General features: G+C 47.5%; 1 protein-coding gene across 1 annotated transcript in view; it reads left to right on the forward strand.

The window, feature by feature from the left end:
* The window catches only part of LOC112573132 (phosphatidylinositol 3-kinase regulatory subunit alpha-like), a 116,264-nt gene that overhangs the window by 61,986 nt on the left and 30,420 nt on the right, over positions 1 to 23,858 (forward strand). The window contains 2 exon segments of the mRNA XM_025253203.1: positions 12,387 to 12,434; positions 21,686 to 21,798. Coding sequence (XP_025108988.1) covers positions 12,387 to 12,434; positions 21,686 to 21,798 — 161 coding nt within the window.

Below are 23,858 nucleotides of genomic sequence, written 5' to 3' on the forward strand. Positions count from 1 at the left end.
GCTGTCAGTGATGGCAGTGTCTGTCAGTGTCTGTCAGTGATGTCAGTGTCTCTCAGTGATGTCAGTCTGTCAGTGATGTCAGTGTCTCTCAGTGCTGTCAGTGATGTCAGTGTCTCTCAGTGCTGTCAGTGTCTGTCAGTGATGTCAGTGTCTGTCAGTGATGTCGGTGTCTGTCAGTCTGTCAGTGTCTGTCAGTGATGGCAGTCTGTCAGTGTACCACCTGGCACTGTTGGTCACATCATACATCATTGTTCCTGTAGCCGCTACTACTGTATTCCCAGGCTGGCATCTCTCAGTTATTTGTTATCAGTAATGTTTCATCTCATCCACCTGTTGCTTCATTCCGAGTTCCCCCAGCGACCAGTCCTCCTCTTGTCTACCAGACCACTCTGTTCCTTCATTCAGTCATGCCGTCACTCCAGTGTACTGATGACACACAGGTGTTTACCTCGTGCTACACCTGTCAACAGGATTACTTATATAAAAGTTGTGATATTATTATTATTACAGAGTTGGTGACTCGTTCTGGGCACGGAGGACGGCTGTCTGGCACCAAGACACACTTTCTGTTGCTTGATCAACACCGAGACCTGGTGTGGGGCTGTGTTGGCCCGGTGCCAGCACTAAATATAGCCTGGTGAGTGGCTCAGGGGACTAGGGCTGGCCTGCATGTGCAGCGGCCTTGGCTGTTGATCCCGGACAACACCAATTAATGCGGAGTGGAGGAGAGGTGGAGGGCTGGCAAGGCCAGTCGAGAAACTAAACAAAGTCGGAGTTGAAGGCCGAACAAGGAGGGGCTTTCTGCCTCCTGCCTTCCCTTTGCAAACATGTCTGTTAGTGTGTGTGTGTCCCAGTGTCTGAGGGAGGAGTGGGGAGGAGGGATTTCTGTGACCTGCATCTGTATGGTGGACCGGCTGACCTACTTCACAGTATGACAACATCGCTTTGTTGTTGTTGTGTTGGAGTTGCGGTGAAGTTTGTAGTTCCAGATGTGGTGTATATATATATGTATATATGTGGTGTATATGTGGTTGAGACCTAACAACACACGACTGTAGATGACATCATATAAGAATTGTTTATTTACCGAGGTTGTGTCCTGTTATAGTGTAGAACTGTACTAGCCAGTACTTTTCATTTCAAACAGCGGTTAATGGATGCAAAGAAGAAGAAGGTGTAGACGTATCGCCGAGAAGGGAGCAGACGATGATAATGTGGGCGATGTGTGGGTGGGGAGCCTGCACGAGGATGGTAAGAAAGGAGAGACGTATTGCTATCAGTGACCATGATTGCCACCTTGACCTGCCAGTGCCCGCTGATATCAGTGGCTGCGACCTCGTCTACTCGATAAGCTTCGATGTGCACAGGTCAGTCTTGAGGTCATCTCGCAGTCAGACGAGCGCCGCTAGGTGTCCACAGCAGTGCACAGCACCACAACCCGCGTGGTGAACATCTAGGTGGTGTGCACGACGATGGTGTCGCTGTCTTACGTCACGTGGTGTGCACAGTGATGGTGTCTTACGTGTCTTACATGATGGTGTCTTACGTCACGTGGTGTGCATGATGATGGTGTCGTTGTCTTGCGTCACGTGGTGTGTCCCATCATCTTTAACGTGAGCCACTTACAGTTCAGTTCATTCACTTTCACTTAATAACCCTTAATGGTTTCCAGCAACATCCGCATCATGATGATAACGAAGGTGTGGGACTGTTTCTGCCCAGGTGTAGCTAGCTTTCACCTGTTGTCACATCACAGCATGGAGAGGACCATCTATAGACTTCACCTGTCACCATGGCGGTGGTCGGGCGACTCCTGGGCTGGTTGCGATGTTTTCCTTGATAAGAAAATACTTGTTTAGGTTACCACTGTCCATCAACCCCTGTTCCACTCTTTGTGGACTCCTTAAAGAATTTGTTTTAAGCATTGTCAACATTTTATTTGCCGTTGTTCGAAAAATTTGTGTTGAGGAGGACAGGAGGGTGTGAGGAAGACATAAAAGTCACTACTTGTGTTGTCAGGGCTCTGTTGCTTGCTTCTCTCCTGCTCTGTCCACAAGATGTGAGTGAGCGGAATAGGGAGAGGTTGGGGTGGGGATCGGGTGTGTAAGAATATTTGTGGGATCTGAGTCTGTTACATAACACTCTAGCTGTGCAGTCAACGGAATCCTGACTTTCTCTTGTCGGTGATCTCTCTCTGATCAGGGTATTGGGTGAGTTGTGTAACACCTTAAGTGCAAGAATAACAAACACGAGAAGCAGGCATGCACACCACACACACATGCACGGACAGAGACTGCAGCCTTCTACCCGTGTAATGTCGGGTAATGGCGGTACAGGTGTGAGGTGGTCGTTCACACAAACCATTCAGTCTGCCGCATTGGAAAACGCAGGTTTGACCTATTAGTATGCGTGCACTTTCTGTACTCGTCTGCTCTTCCCTTCCCTACCCTTCACCCCACCCCACCCCACTCACAGCTTTCATATATTTGTGCCTGACACTGGGGATGGCGAGATGCACAGCTTAGTAATTGCACCACCTGCGTCTGGATGTTGTGAGTTGGTTGTGAGGTTGTGAGGCCGACGAGCTGCCATCTCCACTGATAGCGGCCTGCAGGCACAGAGATGCTGTGCACTGATGGAACAGTGAGGGGCTTGTGTCTGGCTGGGCTTCGAACTGATAACCCTGCATGCTGCCTCCACTTGCAGCCGACATACAGAATAGTCGGTGTTTGTGTGTGTGCGTGTGTATGTGTGCCTGTGTATGTGTGTGTGTGTGCGCGCGCGCTTGTCTATGTACGTGTGTGAGTGCTCGTGTATGTGTGCTAGGGCCGGGGGTAGTCCTCCTCACCACTATCTCCCCATTACCTGCTCTATCGCCACAAGAAATGTAAAGATGAAAAAAAGCACGTGATAATGCGCGCGTAAAGATCACGTGACGTAAGCACACTGGCATCGTTCCCTGCGGTCGTTAACTCGTTTGTTTTTTGTTTGGTTATTTTTTCAATCCTCTATCTTTGTAAAGTGGGTTGTGATGTATAAATACAACTCCTGTTCAAGACAAGATGACATTTAAGTATGTCCCGTCCGACTTCAAAGAAAACGAGAAAGGTCGTCGACCTCGGGGGTCGTTGTTCTGTGCCAGCAGCCCACATGTCGCTTCTTGCGCTCGTCGTCAGGATCGGACGTCCCTGTCGGCACATCAAGAGCTCCACTTACTCACCTCCTAAGGGATTATTTCCGGCTCTTCGGACTCGCCTGCGCAAGGATGCTGCGTGACGTAACGCGAGTCGTGACCGGCCATGCGCGGACAGGGATGCTGGTGTTGTAGTGTAGCTAGGTTCTGCCTTAGTTCCATCCATTGCTGGCCCTTAAAGTAACATTTTCAACCCGCCTTTGTACAGATGTACGAACTAAGTAGTCGGTCTCCCACTTACCGTGGTGACGAATGCAGTCCGATATGTGCGCACGTAACATCTGGCCGGAGGAGGAGGAGGACTCTGTGGTCTACAAGAGTAATAATGGCGGTTAGAACACTTAATAATGCAGATGAGAACAATGGGGAAGATAACAGTCACGAGAACAGCGCGGGCAGAAAGGACAAAGGGGAAGTGTGGTGGGGCGGGGGTAGAAGTGGGAGGGGCGGGGAGGACTACTGCTGCAGCACACACACCACGCTGCACTCGCTGCCAAGGTCAGTAGACAGAAGACATTTGAATCTGCATAGGTCATAGGTCGCTGCTATTTGCAGTCATTAAAAACAGGGCTACAGTCACTCGTGCAGCCAACCGGAGGTGGGAGGAGGCTTGTGAAGGAAGGTGGCGCTCGCAAACTTCACAAGCTGCCGCCGTCGCTGTCTGTGACGTTACGTTGCCGTCTTGCCAGCGAGCACGTTACTCTCGTGTTACAAGTCATTGGTTCTGTGGGAAGCAGGGAAAAAATCTCATCGAACGCGAGTTGTGTGGAGCTCCACCCCCAAGCTTGCTCTCTCTAACTCACACACACACACGTTCGCACGCACGCACGCGACACACCACACGCACACACCACATCTGCTTGTCGTCGTGGACGCTCAGCGATATCATCGTCACACGTGATGCTGTCTGTACAAGGCGTCCGTCTGTCCGATGTACGTGTTCGCGGGGTGGTGGTGTTGGTGTGGTGGTGGTGGTGGTGGTGGTGGTGGTGGTGGTAGTAGTGGTTGCGCGGGATTTGGTGGTGTGGTCGCCCGTCAGGAATTGCGCAAGAGGATTGTCGCTCCCTGGGTTCTCATCCCTTCTTTTTTCCCCTCCACCCGAGGGCACGCTCGTCCAGTCTCCCCCCCCCTTACCACATTTTTATTTTATTAATCGTTAACAGACTTTTCTTGTCCACAAAATAATACGCGATATTTTAAAGCTCGTCGTAAAGGCCACATGGGAGGTTGAAACTGAGAGGAGGTAGGCTTAAAATAGTCTCGTCTGTGCTTCATGACCCGCCTTCTGCTGTTTCAGCAGTTCCCTTCAGGTCTACAGCGTCCCTGGCCTCTACACACCATCTTTAGTAACCGTTTGAAACCGCTCACTATTATTAGTGATTACTTCGAGAAGCTCGTAAAAAGTGTTTGTGTCACGAAAGTATGAATACTTAAAAAGAGTGGGGTGTATGGAGGCTGGAGGTTGGTAGTTGGTCAAAGATAGCTCAGACACCCTCGGAGCATTTTAAGAAGATGTGGAAAATGTTCAGCGAGAACAAAAAAATAGATTGCGCCAAGCCGGGTCTTGAACTGCACTCACACACGTCTTGTAGCTTGTGACTAGCATCGGAAACAAACACAGGGCATTTTTTTTTTAAAATACAACCGAAAGTTGTCTTTCTGTGGCAGGATCTTGAAATTCCTTAACCCGTTAAACTATGTCCCTGAAAAATTACAATCCGAACATGGGAACTGTACAGATGGAGAGTAAAAGTATTTCAACCCATTATCTCATTCTTTTTGGTTCGCCCTCTATCCCTCTGTGGAGTTGGCATCTGCGAAGAGGTGGGAGGAGGGAAGATTAAATGCTTATTTCGAACAGCAATCATCATCATCATCATCATCATCATCATCATCATCATCATCATCATCATCAGATCCTTACTTGTTGCCGCCTTTGAAGGCTTACGAATGTCCTCGTGTGTTTTCAGAAGTTTGGACGGCGGCCTCGTATTTTGATGATTGTCTTGTACCAGGACTGGTGGCACCCGGTTATCGTGCTGCCTCTAAACCTTATCTCAGAGCAACACAGTCACAGTCCACTTCGTCAGCAATTTCTCCTTGGGCGGTTAATAATCGGTCCTTTCTGGAGGTTTTCCATCTTCTTGTTTTTGTTGTTGTTTTGTTGGATTTTTAAGCCACCACCTCATCGTAGCAGTAGCAGTATGTATTGGTCATTTGGGGTCATGTGATTTAACATTTACAGTCCTTCCTTCTTCGTTGTCTGAGTTCCAAAGAGCGTTGCTGTCAGGCTGCAGTTTGTTGTGACTGTGAAGTGAACGGTCGTGTTCACGTGTCCGGAGCTCGCGGGCTGCTGGCTGTAGTTTGTGTCGCAAGACCTGTGGTGTGGCACCTGACTCTCAGGTGAACTTCTCTTTCAAACATTATATTAGGATTTTTTATTTAGGTGCACTGTTACTGCACATGTTCGCGAGCTTCCTGTGTCAATGCCAGTGAGTCCAATGCCTGTAGTCGGTATGTCAAGTTTATGGCAGCTTTTTAATGTCCTGGCTTTGCAAGTCGTGCACTTTAAAGTGCAGTCAAGACGCCCGGCTGCACATGGTGCTTGTTGATATTTGCCTGGGCATTGAACAGGTGTCGTGAGGCAAATATTAATCTCTTACAGGTCTTTATACTGCTGGTGCTGTCAAACTGTCATTAAAACAGTTTCTATGGCCGCCATTGTTGCTGTGTCTGGCTGACATTATCAAGGAGACAAAGTCGTCACGAAGTGGATGAAGTTTGTAACCCTACACTTCACTTCGTGGAACTTGCAGAAGAAGAAAAATGTCTGGGGGGAAATGGGGTGGGGGGAGTTGTCTTAGCGCAGTTATGAGTGGCTGAAGGACGAGATTCGCAATTTGGTTGCTCACTTGTGTCGATTTGTTGCTTGGTTTGGCTGGTTAACGCTAAACAACAACAACAACAACAACAACAACAACAACAACAACAACGAATTTACGGCTTTAGGGCAACTGCAAGCTCATTAAACCTATTTTTTGCACTAAAATCTGCGGCTGTGTTCTATCACAATAAGCTAAATAAAAAATGATGAGACAAACTGAAATTACAGTAAGACAGACGAAGACGAAATGTCGCAACAGACGTATGTATCGTCGTTAAATCATTGATTAAAAATGACAGAAGGCAGACAAAACTTGATTTACCTTTTGTAAAAGTTACAGCTGTAAGTCTAGCATCAGTATTTACTAGCAAGGAGCCGCATCTTCTAATGAATCTAATCGTTGGCGGCCTCTAAGTAAACCTCTACGATGAGTCGTCCACATGGAAGCAGACGATATAGCTGCAGTCTTAAACAAAAATATTAGCAGGTGCCAAGAGAGACAGAGGGATGCCGGCCCTTGAAACTGTGGCCAAGCCACCCTTCTTCGTGCTTGATGCTCGTGATGCTCGTGCCTGTTGCACGGAGGACGAGTTGTGGCTGGCGCGACATCCTCGTGGCTCCCAGAACCTGTCCCCCTCCGTGTGGCGGTCTCTCTCCCTCGTGATCCACTTTCTCCGTGACCCTGTCTGTGAACGCCGGGGAGCTGACGACACTGGTTCTCTTGTGGGTCGACTTTGGTCCCAGGATGAAGTGTGGTGTGTATTGATGGCTTCTCTTTGTGAAGTTGGTCAGTGCCCCCAACATCTCCCTCCTCTACAGCAGACCGCTCGTCGCAGACGTCTGTCGGGATTCTGTTGCTGGGCCAAGCACCTGCTGACCTCAAATCCAAATGGAGGCTTTCTACATCAGCTGATAGTCCAGGGTTTACAGTAGTCAAGTTTGGTTTCCATTACTCTGTCTCTCATCCTTCTTGGGAGGGGGAATGGGAGTACGGGTGTGGATGGAATGGGTAATGACATCAGATTAAATGTATAAGTAGAACAAAAATAGAAAAGTCTTTTTTGGTGCGTAACTGTGCCCACCACGGTTCAATTCCCATTTAAGATATCTTGACGCTGTCTATGAGCTGTCAAACAATCGTCATGGGATTCATTTCTTCACATAATAATATTTCCTTTTCGATGTTCATATCTGCAGTAGATTGCCAACTGGGTCATGGCATTGTCTGTCATTGGGTAGAAGATTACAAAATCCAGGTGACCGCATTCTGTAAATCTTTACCACCAGATGGCATAAACTAGTTGATTCATGCTATTGGCAGGTTGTTTTGCTGTTTTATGCGTTTTTAACGGTTTTGTTCTTGGGTTTATTAGTGTGTTGTTGTAAAGTATTTCTTCTCCGTCGAGCTATGAGAGTTAAGGAAGGTGGCCTGCTGGTGTTATGATATTACAATATCACAGAGTTACACCATTGTCATTTTGTTGCCCTCGTACACGGTGTGTTTTGATTGGTTGAGCGTGTGCTGGATGTTTATGTGACCTAGGTTACGACGGTCTGAGCACCTACCTGTCCGCACACTGTGCGATGACATATTGGATGCTGGTGTCGAGAATGTTCTGGTGCCGTCTGCCACTCCTCGTCGTCACTCTCCCCTTCATCCTCCCTCCTCTCCCACAGCCACGTCGCCTCTTTCGTCTCTCACCTCCTCCCCAACCATCAGTCTGCCCACACCTGGAGCAGGGTGCATGGTGCGCCGCTAACCGCTAGGTGGGTGACGTCACACCAACTGCTGATTGTTTACACGACGAGACCCGAGGCTTTGACTGTTTACAAATGGCGGCGTTAAGGCTGTCTGTCGAGTGAAGACAGTTTCAGATTCGTTCGTGTATTATCTGGAGTGTATGAGGTCCACCTGGGGTATAAAGACCCGACCGAACATAAACTGATTGTTGTTCATTGGTTATCTCCAGTTTAGTCTCAATTTAAGGCTGTTGTGGCTAAGCAGATGTGCGGCAACGAGAGGGGTTGGTCGTAATATGATAATGAAAACGACATGCAACAACTATAATTAATTAAAGTACTCTCCATCTTGTCTGCTACTGCCTTATTTTCCAAATTAAAACAACAAATAATATGGGAGGAATGCAGAGGTTTGGAAAGCAGGCACATTGTATAGTTATGAACGAGAGGTGCAACAGTACCCTCGGGTTGTGTAACCTCCGCTCGATATATCTGTAGCCCTAGTTAGTCTTCTGTAACCATAGCAGGACAAAGACCTAGACTATTACTCCAATCCACATGTGCATGTCTCTAATTACAGTATCATTAATTGCAGATCAGTTGTGGGTTGCGGTCCATTCTCGCAGTCAGACATGCGCATCGAACTGTGCAAAATGTAGGTTCCTCTCTTTTTGTATGTCCTGATAGTTCGCCGAAAGAATGAAACAATAAACTGAGTTACCTGAGGGAAAAACACTTGCGTCGACGTCAGCTTTATGCGTTCATTATTTTTATCTTTTTTTTCGACTTTCTAATTTTCCGGCGGCGCGCGACAAAGCCTAGCTGCTTACTAATTAGAGGATTAGTGGGTAGCCTCCCCACTCCCCCTCACACACACACGCACTTATATGGCCACACACACACATCTTGACAGGTGTGCTACGCGCGCAACCTTTCTGCACCGCGAGTCCCGGGCTTTTTTTTTTTTTCCTTTCTCTCTCTCTTACTGCTTTCCATCATCTGCCGCATCGCCTCCCTGAAACAAAAAATCGAACTGGCCGCAAAACATCCTTGGTTCGTTTCTCCGAAGTCGAGCTAGAGCATAAAAGGAAGAATGATTGCTGTTGCAGGCGGAGAAAATGGACATAGATACATAATAAAACGTAGCTGACTTGCGGACTATTTATGCGACCTGCTTTACTCCAGCGGTATGGGGAGTTAGGGGAGCCGGGAATTAATGGAGCTGGGGAATCTTCCACACACACACACAAGGAGTTGTCATAAAACACTAGACTAGCTCGCCAACCTCGTGTAATTTTTGTAGTGGATGTTTTCAGTTTGGCGGACAACTCAAGGTAGCTGAGTTCGAAGCTGCCATTAGCACAATCTGCCTGAGTGCCGCTTTTCATTTGATATTTTTTTTTTGCACATTGCGTTAAAAATATTTGTATAATAAATTATTTGCATAATTGCACTGGCAAATGCAGCTGGAATTTTGTTTGATCCGTGAAGCGAAACCGGCGCACATTATTATGCACGGTCGGCTACAGATGAATGAGGGGGGATATGGCGCCACCTGGGCCGCTTTGCCAGGTGAACTTGGAGTACTTGCAGCCCACCCTCCTCCGATCTCTCCCTCCCACCCCGGCTGTCTTGTAGGACCTATTCCATCCTCCGCCTCTTTAGGGACTGCTGCCCTATTCTGGAGCCAGTGGGAGGAGACCGGACGTCAGTGGGGAGGGAGCTGCGGGGGGGTCTGACCGTGCTAACTGCACACTGGCAACATGCAAGTCGTCTGCTTGTCTGCCGGACAGATTTACGATCGAGGAAACTCACCCTCGCTCCAAGCGACTTGTCAAAGAGTTGGATTTTTTTCTTTTTCCTTTGGTCTTTCATTCATGTTGGAAAACAACTTTGACGCGGCTTTGAATGGGGGAGAGTCGGTCTCCTGTGTATCTCTGTTGTTTGTTTTGTTTTGTTTTGTTTTTTTGGGGGGGGATTTTTGTTTTTGCTTTTTTTTTTTTTTTTTTGTCTGTCCACGAACTGTCTAAAATAAGTTTGTTTTTTTTATCTTCTGAGACTTTATCTGTCTCAGGTCTTCGTTTGTGCTTGCATGCGTGTGTCTTGGTGTGCAAGGGAAAGAACTATTGATGAAGATCGCAGGGGAGGGAATGAAAGTAATGGCGATTTTTTTTTTTAAGTTTTAGAGGGAAACTGGGGAATATAAGGGAGGGGGTAAACAGTAGAAGGGATTGTGGTAGATTGTGGGTCGCAGGTGTTGGTTACTGTTATTACTGTCGTTCACTTTTTATTCCTTGTTCTTAGAGTCCGTGATGGATATTGTCTCGAAGCTTGTGGAGTTTAAGATTATTTTTAGTTGTTTTTCGTAGCAAGACATTTAGACTGTTGTAATTAGTTGTTTCTGGGTCTGATGCAAGGTATCACTATCGTTTCCTTGTTTTTCTTACTATTGTTAAAATAAATAGAGAATGTTGATGCTTAGCCACCATCTGTGTCGTTAAAGACAGAACATCATACTAAAGTTCGTTAGGTAGGTTGAAAGAACTGTTATTTTTTATGTTTGTTAAAGATCTTTCTGATTTCTTTCTCTGATGTGTTTTCATTACACTATAAAAGTACGTTTGGAGTGGTGTCTGTCTTCACAGCTTCCTGTAAGACGATGTTTTTACTTTGTGAATTTCGCCATTTAGTCTCATTTTACCTGAATGCTCAAATCTGTTTGTATTGTAAAAAGTGGAACATTTTGAGGCTGCTGGGGGAAATAGAAAGGTTGAGGTTGATAATGATTAGGGTTTTGTTCATTGAAAATCCATCTACTGTATCTGCCTCTTTCTTTCGTTATATTCCCATATGAGAAGGAACCCACAGAAACTTAATTTTACAATGTAAGAGTTTTATGTTTGATAGTTTATATTTCATACTCCGTGTCCGCTGTGGAAGAAGTTTGACTTTGTAGAGGGTTTGGGGATCTGATCAGTGTATAGGAAGCTGATGTGGATCTGGTTGACTGAATGAATGTGTAAGTTCACATCAAGTCTGTGACAGACAGAGGTATGAAGACACCAGGGTGAACACTGTTCATCTGCAGATTTGTGTGAATGCAGGATGTGTAGGGGAAGAGGGGAGGGACGCTTTCACACAATTTTAACTGTGATGATGACCTCTAGGTCAAGCGAGTTGGGAGGGTAGTCATTGGGTAGGTTGCCACGTGACCGGTCGTGGTATCGACCATAGTAAGATGTCTGTAATCTGCTGAGTTGACTGGTGTGCACGTTTATTTATTTATTCAGCATCTTGTTCTGTCTGTCGGTTCAAGCAGTTCGCTTGCACCGGTTGGACTTGGCCGACCATCGGCCAGGTTTTTATAGTCGGACTTTTTATTGAAAGTGGAAAGTGGCAGAAGTGTTTCGTCACGTGGTGTGCACTTCGGGGCGCTTGGGAACACACGTACGAGTGAGTGCCGCATACATACAAGTCTAGTAATGAGAACAAACTGGAGCAGCAAGTGCGCGGATCGTCTGCATCACGTGACACACCCGGAAGGCCTGGCAGTGGGACCGGGTTGTCGGGTGGAATGGGGAGGGAAAAGTGTAGGGAAGCTCTGTCTCGCTCACGAGGGCAAACCTCTGTCCATGTACATCAGCGACGTGAACACAAGCGAGTCGTGTCGACATCAGTGAAATTACGACCGCTTCCACTCCGGGGTGTGTCGTCTGTCGTCTGTCGTCTGTCGTCTGCGTCCTAAGCAGCTACCTGCTGATAGCGACGGTCGTCTGGCATTTTATTTTGTTTGTGTTTTGAGCTCGTTTGCGAGACTTGCGCGAGAGATAAAGCAAGTAGCGTAGTCTTAACCGGACTCCCGTTTCTTGTAGTCGTTGTTGTTGTTACTGCTGTACACAATCGCCGTCGTCTCTTTACAACTTGTCAGAAAAGGGAGGCAAGTTACTCGCCGCACCACTGAGAGAAATAACACGTGCGTGTGAGGTCAGCTTCTTTTACTTTTTTGTGTTAGTCTTATCTTTCTTTACTTTTTTTCCTCGATTCGTTCCTGTTTCATGGAATCGGTTGCAACGGTCTTCAGCTTTTGGGCTGTTGTCCAGGGGTGTGCAGGAAGCCCGGGTTCTGGAGATGCCCTCGCCAAGCCGTTCCACACGAGTTGCTGCTGCAGGCAGAGTTGTCTGCCCGTTGCTGTGCCGACGCCGCCATGACGGATACAGTTCACTCAGTAAAACAATCGTCAGACTCCTTCTTTGTCTTCCGCTCCTTCTGCATTCAGACACTGCAGCTTTAATGACCTGATGTTTTATCTTCACGATACACAGCTAATTACGACCCAGGTGGCAGAGGAGTTCTGAACATTTTCAGACGAGAGTTTTTACTCCATCTTTAATCTTGTTTATTAGCTGCCAGCGTCTCTAGAAACAGTATTTCATTTCCTGGTGTCGTCATTAAAATTGTGTTGGTCCTGTCACAGGTAGACAAGCATGTGTGTGTGGTTTGTGTGGTTTGTGTGTTTTGTGTGTTCGTTCATGCCTACAGTTTTAAACATATTGCTTGTTTGTTCTGCAGGTCATGACTACATCTGGGGGCAGAAAACTGTTGGCAAGCGATGTGAAGGTAAGTACATATGAACTTCCTACCCACTTCTCAATTTTCTCTTCTCTCCGATCCTACTCATCAATTCTGCAGGTGCACCAGGTGCAGATAACTGCAGACTCATCTACTCTCCCCTTTCCCTTTACCTCCCTCTGTGCAAGACACCGATGCTCGCATCCAAACCTGTCGTGAAACTCGTTGTTCCTCTCCTTTCATGCTGTCGTCAGCCCTCGTGAGGTCACTTTTCCGGAACAAACCATCGTGGGCACGTGAGAGGCCGAGACTGCACTAAGGTCACAGGTCAGTTCACGTCGCAGGCTGCGCGGTGCATCGCTGCTGGGGAGGATGGGTGAGGGAAGACAGGAGGATATGATATCGCGTGTCTACCTCATTAACAGCGGCCTGTATGACCAGTACATGCCTGCCCACCCGCTTTTCTCATACTCTGCATGAGATCCGTCACATGACGCGCTGGCATACCCCTTAACCCACGTGCGATTTCGCTGGCAAGATGCTGGCAAGTCTCACCTGAGCCCCCCACCTCCCATTCTGCTGACGTCAGCGGGCGAGGGCTGGAAACGGATGTGTCTTGAGGTTATCGCCCTTTACCGAACTGCCCCCATTACCTGGCGACGGGTCTGTCAGACACCTGGCGGGCTCCCACCTTCCTCCTTCCCCACCCCACTTTCACCAGATGCACCATGGGATTTCCCATTGGCGCGGCTGCTTTGAAGTACCACAAGCACACTTTCAGCTGTGCTAAGTTGGCGGGTGGGAGCGGGGTAGAAGAGAAAAGGATAAGGAGTTAACACCGAACTTTTTGGAGGAAGAGAGCAAAAATCTTAAACAGTACTTTGTTGCCATTTTGGATTACTTCCCATCCCATGGATTCCTTAGTACAAAATAAAATTCTGCCGTAGATTCTCCTGATATCCTCCTATCTTTGATTTTTATTTTATTCTTTCTTCTTTTTTTTTTAACCCGACGGAGGTACAAAGCGTTTTTGTTCTGCGTGCTGCTTACATCTTGCGGAGAGTTGGCTAAACGTGAGTGAGGGTCTAAAGACATGGTCGTCAGGACTGTGGACAAAGCAACCACTGTGACCATGTGAGTAGAGTTAGTGGTCGACTTCCGACTCCTTCATGGCTGCGGTTGTAGCTGTTGAACATGGGACGAGCACAGCCACCTCCGCCCGGCACTCTTTTTTTTACTGCGCTCGACTTCTAGTCGACACAGAAAAGCGCGGAGGTGAGTAGGTTGTGCAGATACGCTCGTACTGTGCTCAGTAAACATACATCACACGGTGTGTTTCTTGTCTTTAGCGACCTACCCTCCCCATCCCCGCCGCCAACTTTTCCCTGTATGGCTGGTACAAAAGTAAGCGGGTGCTTCGGGTGGACAGAGGCGGAGGAAGGAAGAAGAGATGGGCGGAGAGAGGGGACGAACATTACGATGACAGGTAAGATGGAAACGTGTTTGGGGGAGTGGTGGTAGGAAGACTTCCAGCTTGTCGTGTCACGGCGAGTGGTTGGGGATGTTTCCGTGCAAGATGTAATATGGTGGGGTGGAGAGAAAGATGAAAAAGATGCGACAGGCCTGAGGAAGAGGACACAACCCATGATATACAGCTGCTTGTCTTCCCTGTCGTCCTAGACCGCTGCGCTCCTCCACACTCTCCTACCCTCATCCCCACCCCACCCCGAGGCCATGCACCGTGATGCAAGGTTGTGTCCGCCCAGCGCACGGGGTCACGGGGGGACGAAGCGCGTGCACAGGCAGCAGCAGGGTGTACAGACATGACAGATATGCTGTCTCTTGACCAGCTTAACCACTTACACCTGCACTTCCTCTAGCCACTCTTCCTCTCTTCCACCCTCTTCCATGTTATCAGACCGTATCAGATACCCAGTACCCAGTACTGGACTGCAGATCACACGGGTGTTGAAGTTCTTACATATAAAAGGGAATGTTGTGGGAGGGAGGGGACTACGAGCCACCGAATGACGGAGGAGACAGTTGACCCCACTGGTCTCTGCTGAGAACCGAAGCCACCCAGCACGACTTACTGTGCCGAGGCACTCTGGAGTGATTGAGTGAATGATTAGCCACAGATAACAGAAAGGAAGTTAGGTAAACTACGGAAGTGAGTGAATCACAACTTCTTGTCTTCTTCTTGTCTTTGTGTACGTTGTCTGTTCTTTCCTTTACTCCATCCAGCTGTCGTTCTTTCTGTTGCTTTTGTTCCTCCTTCTTTCTTTCGTAGCCCACATTTTTTAGTTTTGTGTTTTTCTCGCTGTATACGTTGCTTGGCAACAAGAGCTGTAGTGCAAGGCGAGGCAGGGCCTAGCAATCGGCTGTAAAGCCAGAGTTCTGTGGGTATGTGTGCACCGCTCATTGACGTTCCTTGTGTTACTGCGGTAACCTGATACCCGATCACACGATCACGGGGTAGGTGAGTCGAGGTGCACTAGGGTACGTGCCGATAGTCACACGAGGCGTGCACGGGACCTTACTGTACTTAGCGAGCAGGGTGCGTGTGTGTGAGTGAGAGAACATTTGACACATGTGTGAGCACGCGCACACGTCGTTACGTTTGCCGACGTCACGGCTGCTGCAGCTACAGGGCGGGGGTTGGGGATAGGGGAGGAGAGTCACGAGAGTGGTGGAGGGGGAGGAAGATTTGTAGGAATGAACAGACTATTCCCCCTTTCCCTACCTTCCTCATCGTTGCTCAGCTGTGTGAGTGTCTCTCACTCTCCCTCCTCCTCCTCCCAGACCACGTCAACACAACTGCTAGCGGCAATGGCGATTGTCGTCCTGAGAAGTTCCGTCCTACCCTGTCTCTGTTGTTCGTCCACAGAGAGAGAGATGGGAAGTGGGACCAGTGCGCTTGTTTGCCCTGGCACTTGCCCTCACGAGGTCAGCGGGTCAGGAGGGGAGTTATCGCCTTTCCCAAGCTTATGCCCTCGGTTCCTCCTCCTCCCCTACCCGCCCCGTCCCCTTATCGGCGACAAGCTGAGCGCAGGTTGTGGGGGAAGCGAGGGTGGATCTTGACAAAGCCTTATCGCCAGCAGCTTAGGGAGTCGGACTTGCCGGGTGACACTCACACTCACAGCACCCACCCGGTGAGCCACTCGCCTGTCTAAGGTCAAGGCCGCGTGGGTCGCTTGGGGTGAAAGGGAATGCGCTGCGTGTGCGGGTCGAGTGTAACCGAGGTGAGAGAATGTTCGTTACTCTTGATTGGGTGCATTTTGCTGGATGCTCCTGCTTGGGGTGCTGCCACCCGCTCTGACACTGTAGTAGTAGGACACTGCAAGCGCATCTTGAGGTGGCTGACGATGTATTTTAAAATGTACACGTGGTCAGACACCATTGTGGTACAGCAGCTGTCCACAGTGTGTGATCGCTAGTCTGATTGTTTATTCGCAGACTTATCGTTTATAAAGTATTCCATCCACTTTGTGCCTTCAGTGAACAGAAATAATACCACGACGGTCATGTCATCACAGTTGAATGCTCAGGTCGGCCTCCACAACCAAGATGGCGCCTCAGTCGTGGCTACAGCACACTCCTTGCTCCTAGGTCTCATCTATCAGCCCCTGGACCAAGTGTTCGAACCCTTTTCGTTCCTTTATAGATCGCCAGAGCAAGCGGGCAGGGCTTGGAGAGGTCGGGAGAGGGGGGTCCTGTGTGTGGAGGGCACTTTGAAACCCGTATCAGCATAACAACATCTTTATCGCTTCTGCGCCGTTTGATTGATCACAGCAAAACAAAACCTTACATCTCTCTCTCTCCAAGCCGATGTGGGAGTGGTCCACTGTGACCAGCTTTGTTGTGGTTTGTGGGAAGACGCCTGGTGAGGCCTGGGTCAGTGCAGAGAGATGCTGCAGCCATTTATTCCCATCACTTAATCTATTGTCAACAGTTTATCCATTGTTGCTGGTGTATCTGTTTTGTTTTGGGGGAGATGAAGGGGAGACGATGTGTATATAAATATTGTGTGAATGTGTTTTGTGATCACACAGATCACAGACAGGGTGTGCTCGTTACTCTTAATAACGGACCTCATGGTTGATAGGCCATGCGCTGCCTGACCCCCAGCTGACTGTATACTTACAATCTGTACTTATTGTGTGTGTGTCGTCCGTTCCAAACACTGACCTTTGAACTGGCAGCGGAGTATGGACGTTTGTGTGGAGATTGGAATGTCAGAAGTGCCGCCGCCTGTGGGCAATGGCTGACACAGCACGCGGCCTACACGCCGAAGTGGAGCGAGTGACTTACCCCCTTTTCTCGCTGACCTGCAATCTGGCAAGGCTCCAGCTGACCCAGCAGCTCGGCAACACCGCGAGGGCAAAGAAGGCAAGCAAGGGGGCGCGGGGGGGCAAGGGGGCGCGGGGGGAGAGAGCGCTTGTTCAGCTGTGTGCAGCGTAACCTTGGGGGCCGAGAGCCCCACTTTCCGTGCTCTCCATTCTCGGCTTGCGATTGGCGGGCAGGGCGGAGACTGCGGTGCTGACACCGTGTCTGTCAAAGCCTCGCCCTTCTCCCATTGGCTGAGGTCGTGACACACTTTCGTGGAACGCTGGGCCGGTAGGCATTTGCTGAGAGGGTCTGACTGCGTGCGAGGGGAGCGAGAGAGGGAGAGAGGACGTGGCGGCGAGGCTGTGTGTCAGTGCATGAAGGTTTCCTAGCCGAGGGTTTTTAATGGTGCAGCTGGGCTAGATTCTGTCCTCGCAACACGCTTACAGCCCTCGCTGCAGTTTTCTTGTGGAATGCCTTCCGATCGAAGGCTGCTGGGGGGAAAGATGGATTGGACTTGCGGCTTCCTTTGGTGAGAGAGAGAGACGAGCGTGGACTGCGGGATCCAGCGACTCGGCACGTGACTTGTGTGAGGCAGCGGTGCTCATCTCGGGGTCAGACCGATTGTGCTCTCTGGGCCCTCACAGGGGGACTTGCTGTGCCCTCACGGAGGGAAAATCCTGTGTTCCGTTTCTGAGGAGTTATATGATCGACTATTATTATTATTACACGTGTGTGTGGTTTTATCTGAACCTGTGAAATCCTGGATTTAATTAAAGGAGTAGACAGCGGCAAGACACATGTGGAGTGTACTAGGTCCAGAAAGATGGACTATGGATACCTAGGTAAGTCGCCCCTGCACCTTGGGCAAGTCTTTTTACTGTTGTATCTGTAACGGCATCTTTTATGCAGCAGTTATGGCTCTCCAATTCATCCGTTAAAATATTTAGAAGGCAACTTTTGATTCTCTGTTATCTTTATTATCTTCAGCGTTTGCAGGCCACACTGGTGATAAGGGCAACCATCTCTTCTGTAGTCTACTTTGACTGTACACAGGGCTGTACGTGTTAGGAATCGGTTTACACGCGAATTAAGATGTTTTCTACACAGCCTAGTGTGTAAGGCAGCTTGCCCTGTAGGTAAGTTACCCACCTAGTCTCACCCAAGACTGACTACAGCAACCCATCGTCTGGCCAGCTACCGGCTCCGGGTGGATGTTGGTGTAGTGGCCGCGGTCCCTTTTAGCCAAAGTACGATGTATTGATGATCAAATGGTCTTATAATTTTTTTTCACGTTTACTTGAATGATCTGTGATTTGAAAGTACTATTTTGCCTCTTTTTTCAGTTTTTGTTTGTTATTTGTTTTGTGTTCTTTCGGTGCTTTTCTCGCTGTAACGCTTACTTCCTTAGTCCCTCACCTGCTTGGTTTTTTGCGTTAACTTAGTGAGGTCAGCAGGTCACAGAAAAGGTACAACTGATAGCAAGCAGAAAGGACCAGGACCAAGGACTGGTATAATAAAAATCTGGCATTCACAGCTGTTGAGAGAGAGGATATGCAAGACAGCTTCACATCCTACTGGAAGCAGACTCCACATAATGTCGCCAACCTCCACGAGAGGCGCCACCATCTCCAGAAAATGACTTTAGCTTCTCGCCCTCAAAACCTGGTCTGAAATGTCAGTGGATAGAATTTTTTTTTTTTAAGGCGATCTTTCTTGTGTCGGGCTGGCATCAAACTCTGAACGCTTCTCTGACGATGAATCATGGCGTAGTGCGCGTGCGTCTGTGTGTGTGTGTACGCGCGTGCGCGCCCTCGGTCAATCTTCCGCAGGTGGCACTGACGCCAGGTACAGGTATCATCAAGACTCGTCTGCTCTCGTGTCCGCCGTGCATACAAGCAGGTCGGCGGTTACACGCTGTCCTTGAGAGAAAAGACATCTTGGGACGATGTCTCGTGCCCTTCACGAGGCTAAGGTTGATGTCGTCAGCCCTCGAGATGCTGCCGTCCGATGGCGGGTAGACTTGTGGTTGATGGTAACTAATACACATTTGGGACGTGATTAGTACCAACAATTATTATTATTGCTCACTTGCAACCCCACACACATTTTGTCACCCCTCTCGCCCACTCATTTTTGTCTCGTGCAAGTGTACGAGAATTCGCACGTTTTCACGCGCACACAGGAGAAGAAATGGAGGGAATACGTGCAGTACAACATCGGGCGGAGGGAATCGATCTCTAGCATTTTACTGCTGTCTGTACTTGAATTTCCATATTTCTGTCTTAGCAAATAATTGCTAGATATCGCGTGGGGCGGACGGGCTTTACACGGCGGCTGCCTGCATCACACTTGAGAAAAGTAAGAAAATAAAAATTCAAGCTCCTCTTTATGTAGCCCGTGAGAGGGCATGATGTGTGCGTGTGCTCCTGTTTGATGGTGGGACAGGGTGCTGGACATTTTCTTGGCGCCACCCAGGGACGACAGACAGAGTTGCTGTCCGTGCTGACGGACACGTGGTGGCGCTGCTGACTGTAGCCACGTCTGCCTTTGAAGGTTGGAAGGAAAGCGGTTCTATTCGAAGTTTGAGGAAGAAAATGCCGGCTTTTGTGACCCGGCGTGCTGCAGTCGGCGAGGGAAGTTGCCTACACACCGTGCGTGCGAGCGTGCTGCATGTGTGTGTGTGCACGAGCGGGAGCGTGCGTGATTTGTGCCGAGTGGCAGTAATCGCGGATGGAAGGTTGCGCCTAAAAATAAGCTGGTTGCGCAGGGAGAATGTGTGTCAGTGGGTTTGTAGCGGCCGGCCGCTGAGGGTGCGAGAGGGTGTACAGGGTGGGTGTTGGTTGACACGGCGGGGTCAAAGGACAAGAGAAAATTGATCTTCCTACCACGCGGCTTGGGGCCAGGACAGGGTCAAACGCACCGCTGCAGCGCCAGGGGACGTTGGGAGGGAGAGGAGGAGAAGGAGGCGGGCAAGCTAAGAGGGTGCTGGAGGGAAGGGTGGAGGTATCTTGATCTGACAGCTGTGCCTTAACGTACGATGATCAAACGTCGGCGTGACCTTTGGGGTCAGGAGTGGCCGGGACCGGGCGCGTGTGAGTCAACCGCCATACTGCCCGAGGTCAGGTCAGTCGAGGCCGCGTCCTTGCGTTAGGACCATGGTCTGCCGCCACCTCCCCACTTATCTCCACCTGCGCACGTGAGGAATAAGTGGTTTTTATCATTATTATTCCGTCCGTACATCTTGCTGATTCTGTATTCTGCTCGCAGGATTCACGGAGACAAAACTTGTTAAAGGGATGCGAGGGGAAGGTGTTTTGAAGGACTTGTGTAGGACGGGTGTAGTGACAATGATGTGGGAAAGTCGACATCACAAAGCAACTTATGATGGTTTAGCAACAACCGGCATTAATACAATCACGTGAATAAATCTCATTTAAGAGAGCGCTAAAAATTGAGTGGGTGGGGATGGAAGCCAGTCTACACACTGTCCTCTGTGTGGCCCTACATATTAATGGTCTTGTTCTGTGGCCCATTGCATGGCATTTGACCGAAGGTATCGTAATATTTGAGGCACTGCTCATATTTCACTGGATTCAGTGGTGAATAAAAAACCCCAAAACTTCATAACAGTAAATAATATTCAAGATATTGTTTCTTATATTATTACTCATTGCCTAAACATCTCTTCATGTGAGGATAATGTTCTTAACAGTAGTTCATTTTCTAGATTAGTTTTCCAAATTTTTAATTTTAGTTTTTCTCTTAATCACCACTGTAGAAAGTGCAGTGTGTACAGTCTTGCGTACAACTTCATCATCATTATTAAGCCCTTGGTTATTTTCATTAATGGTCTTATCTCCTGCCTAAAATATTTTTGGCTTCTTATATGGTTTCTGATGATCATATTATTATACTTTTGATCATATTCTCTTTCACTGAGTCATGCATACTTATTCTGCCATTGTTACACTTGAGTGAAGATTTCTAGAGGAACTAACTCTCCAGGTAGGAGCAGTCAGTAAACGTGCATCCTGGTAGATAAAGATGTTTCTCTTAAAATGCACTATTTATATCTTTTAATGTTATTTCAGCAAAAAGTTGCAGTACAGTACAGTTGGTCACGAGATTCTTATTTTTATACACATGACTTCTGCAAAACAAGGAAGCATTGTTAATGTGCTGGTGCGTAGACAATAAACAGGTGTGTGGGGAGCTGGTCATTTTGACCAGAAACCATGTTGCCCTGGCTACATCGACCTTCTGCATGAGTCAAATCGACCCCGCTATGACCATATCCTCTCACATAAGATCACATCGTCCCAACACCTCAAGTTAATCTCACCCAGGCCCTGTTAAATAAATGCCCAAAAGGTGACAAATGTTTTAAGTTACCAGACGAGCGCGTTTAAAAAAAGTGATTTCAGAAAAATGAATCACGTTTTCTGCCCCATTGTGTGATTTGTATTGCCAAGCAGTCATGGCAGGGTTGCTTTGACTCAGGCAGGTAGTAGATATGGCTGCAGAGATATGGTTTGGGTCAATGTGACCCAATCAATGAGCAGTCTAATTTAAATGTACCTAATTTATTTTATTTTATTTCTGCAGAGAACTGTTGATATCGTAGGGCAAACAGTTGGCCAGCAGCAGTGTATTAGGACAAATATTAAGAAGTATTTAATGTGTTTCAACGCGTGACTTCTGCAAAAACATTCATTATACAGTTATAAACTGTCAGTTGAGGAGGTAGTCAGAGATGATGTTTAAATAATGAAGTACGTCCAGGAAAAGTCTTTGGGCTACAGCTAATGTGGTGGATGTTGCAATCTGGAAGCTTTTTATTGCATTGTGAAAATATTTCCACATATGCATTGTGTGTTTCAGTGTGTACCTTGTGCATAGAGGTATGTGTGCACATGTCTTTTTGCATGGAGATGGGTGGGAACTGTATGTCTCTATCACATGTGTTGCAGCTTGTGGGAAGTGTTGCCACACACTCTGTGCTCCCTTCATCGTCAACTCCCACTGCAACCGTGACCGTGCAGCAGCTGCCAAGCTTGAACCCCACATCTCAGACCATGTTGTGGTGAGGCCACAGTCCGTTGTTCTTTCTTTTGCCTCTTTCCTCACTTTGGGTAATTGCTGCTCATTGACAAAATGCTTCTTCCATACAATTTTTTCTTTTTTTAACATCAGAACCCATAGACTCTTCACCTACTTTTCCCTTTGCGGTGTATTGTTTGAGAACGGCATGCAGGCTGAACTGATAAAAGCACAGGCTGTGTGTTTCCGTCTTTTTTTTTTTCTTTTTCTTTTTTTTTTATCAGAAGAACACCAGCCCAGAAGGTTTCTTAACTGCCTATTTGTACAAAAGAAAGATGGAGCACAGTCGTGAGAAAATATGATTTGGTCCCCTTTCAGAACGAAAGTGAAAGCTCTTCCTGTATTTTTTTAATTATTATTCACAGATTGAGAGTCAAATGTCCTTTTTTTTATCTCAGATGAGGGATATCAATTGCTGGTGAAACAAGTGTACAACTTCATCTAGCATACTTAAAGTTTACAAATCTGTTTGTGACTAGTAAAAAAATGGGGGAGGTGGAGCGTTTGAGTTGCTTTTATGACCAGAGTGTCAAAATGTGGTCCCTTGGGCAATGCACATAAACATTAAACATTATGAGTTCAAATTAATAACACATTCTAATCTAATACAGGTAAATATTCAGCTGCCCCACCTCCTGTAACAAAAGTATGAGAAATGCTTGATCTTTCTTTTGCTTCAAATATACTGTATGAATACCACTTGTACTGCAGTTCGGATCTTGATGTTTGGTAGTTATATTTGCTTAAATCACCTCCTCTTTACACATTTTTTTCCAGAAAAACAATTAAGCTGATAAAGATGTTAGAAATAAATGCCCAGGTTTTCTTGTTTTCAAAGATGATTTTGTCAAGATGGCCAGATAGTCAGTAGCTGTAATGTGTGTGAGTTGTGTCTAGCAGAGTGCCCTCGTGTAACTGTTTGATTCTTGCCCTATGATGCTCGTGAATGAAGTTGGTGGACTTGGTGACATTTACTGCACTTTTCATTCTGGTAGAGACTATCCCCCGACAGGCTGAAGTAGAATGGATATGGTTTAGGTAAGGGGAGAAGAAAGCAGATGCTCAGGCCAGTGAAGTCTGGGTGACTGCCAAGGAACTGTGCTCCCACTCTACTGAAATTAACCCACATTCTCTTGGTATTTGAGTCTCACAACCTAGAAGCCCCATCCCAGTGTTCCCCACTTACCCTGTTCTCAGATTACACTCTTGGTACACTTTACCTTTACTAGCAACACTCCCAGTCTCCCCCTTCACTATATTTTTTTTTTTTTTTGTAAGGACAGCGTTCTTACCTCCAGATTAGACCCATTAACATTCTGCTTGTCTCTCCACCCCTCCACTACCATCATTCAGCCATAGGCAGGGCTCACGCACACATTTCGGGTAGCAGGTAGCATTATACAGCACTGTGTGGGTTTGGAATCATGCCATCACCGCCACTTTTCTGTACTTATCTCTGACCTAGTTCCCCTTCCCACCTCCCCACTATCGCCATAGCATTCCAAGAAAGCCGGTTTGATGGCTGCATAGGATACAGGCGAGCCAGGAAATTACTAATGAACTTTTTTTAAAAAAAAAAAGGGGGGGGGCCTTTGGAAAAGGAAGTTTAGTGTAGCACATTCACCATTAATATTTTTTAATCTACTTTTTTAAAAATTCATGTATGATATTAATTAATTGTTGACCCACTTTCAGTTACTCTCCCTCACTATCTCTCACTGGTGTGCTCATTCACATTTCTTTTGAAAAGCAGACCTAGTATTTTTTTGCAGTCTGGACTGAGTGTAGAGCTGATGTTTATTGTTTAGGAAACTGTATGTTCATTCCTTCCTACTGCTTAGAAATATGCATCTCTCTTTAAGTTTGTCTTTTCTTGACTTAAGGCTGGCAGAAGGAAAACTTAAGTACTAGATAGAGAAAGGGTGTGTGTGAAGGTATTTTTTTGTAAAGTTGATATTCGGCTGTCTTTAGGCGACTTCTTTTCTTCACTTGCATCAATAAAATTGCTAATAATACTCTCTTGTTGTACTGTCCACTAAATCA

This window comes from Pomacea canaliculata, linkage group LG10 (genome assembly GCF_003073045.1).
Source record: "Pomacea canaliculata isolate SZHN2017 linkage group LG10, ASM307304v1, whole genome shotgun sequence".
NCBI lineage: Eukaryota > Metazoa > Mollusca > Gastropoda > Architaenioglossa > Ampullariidae > Pomacea > Pomacea canaliculata.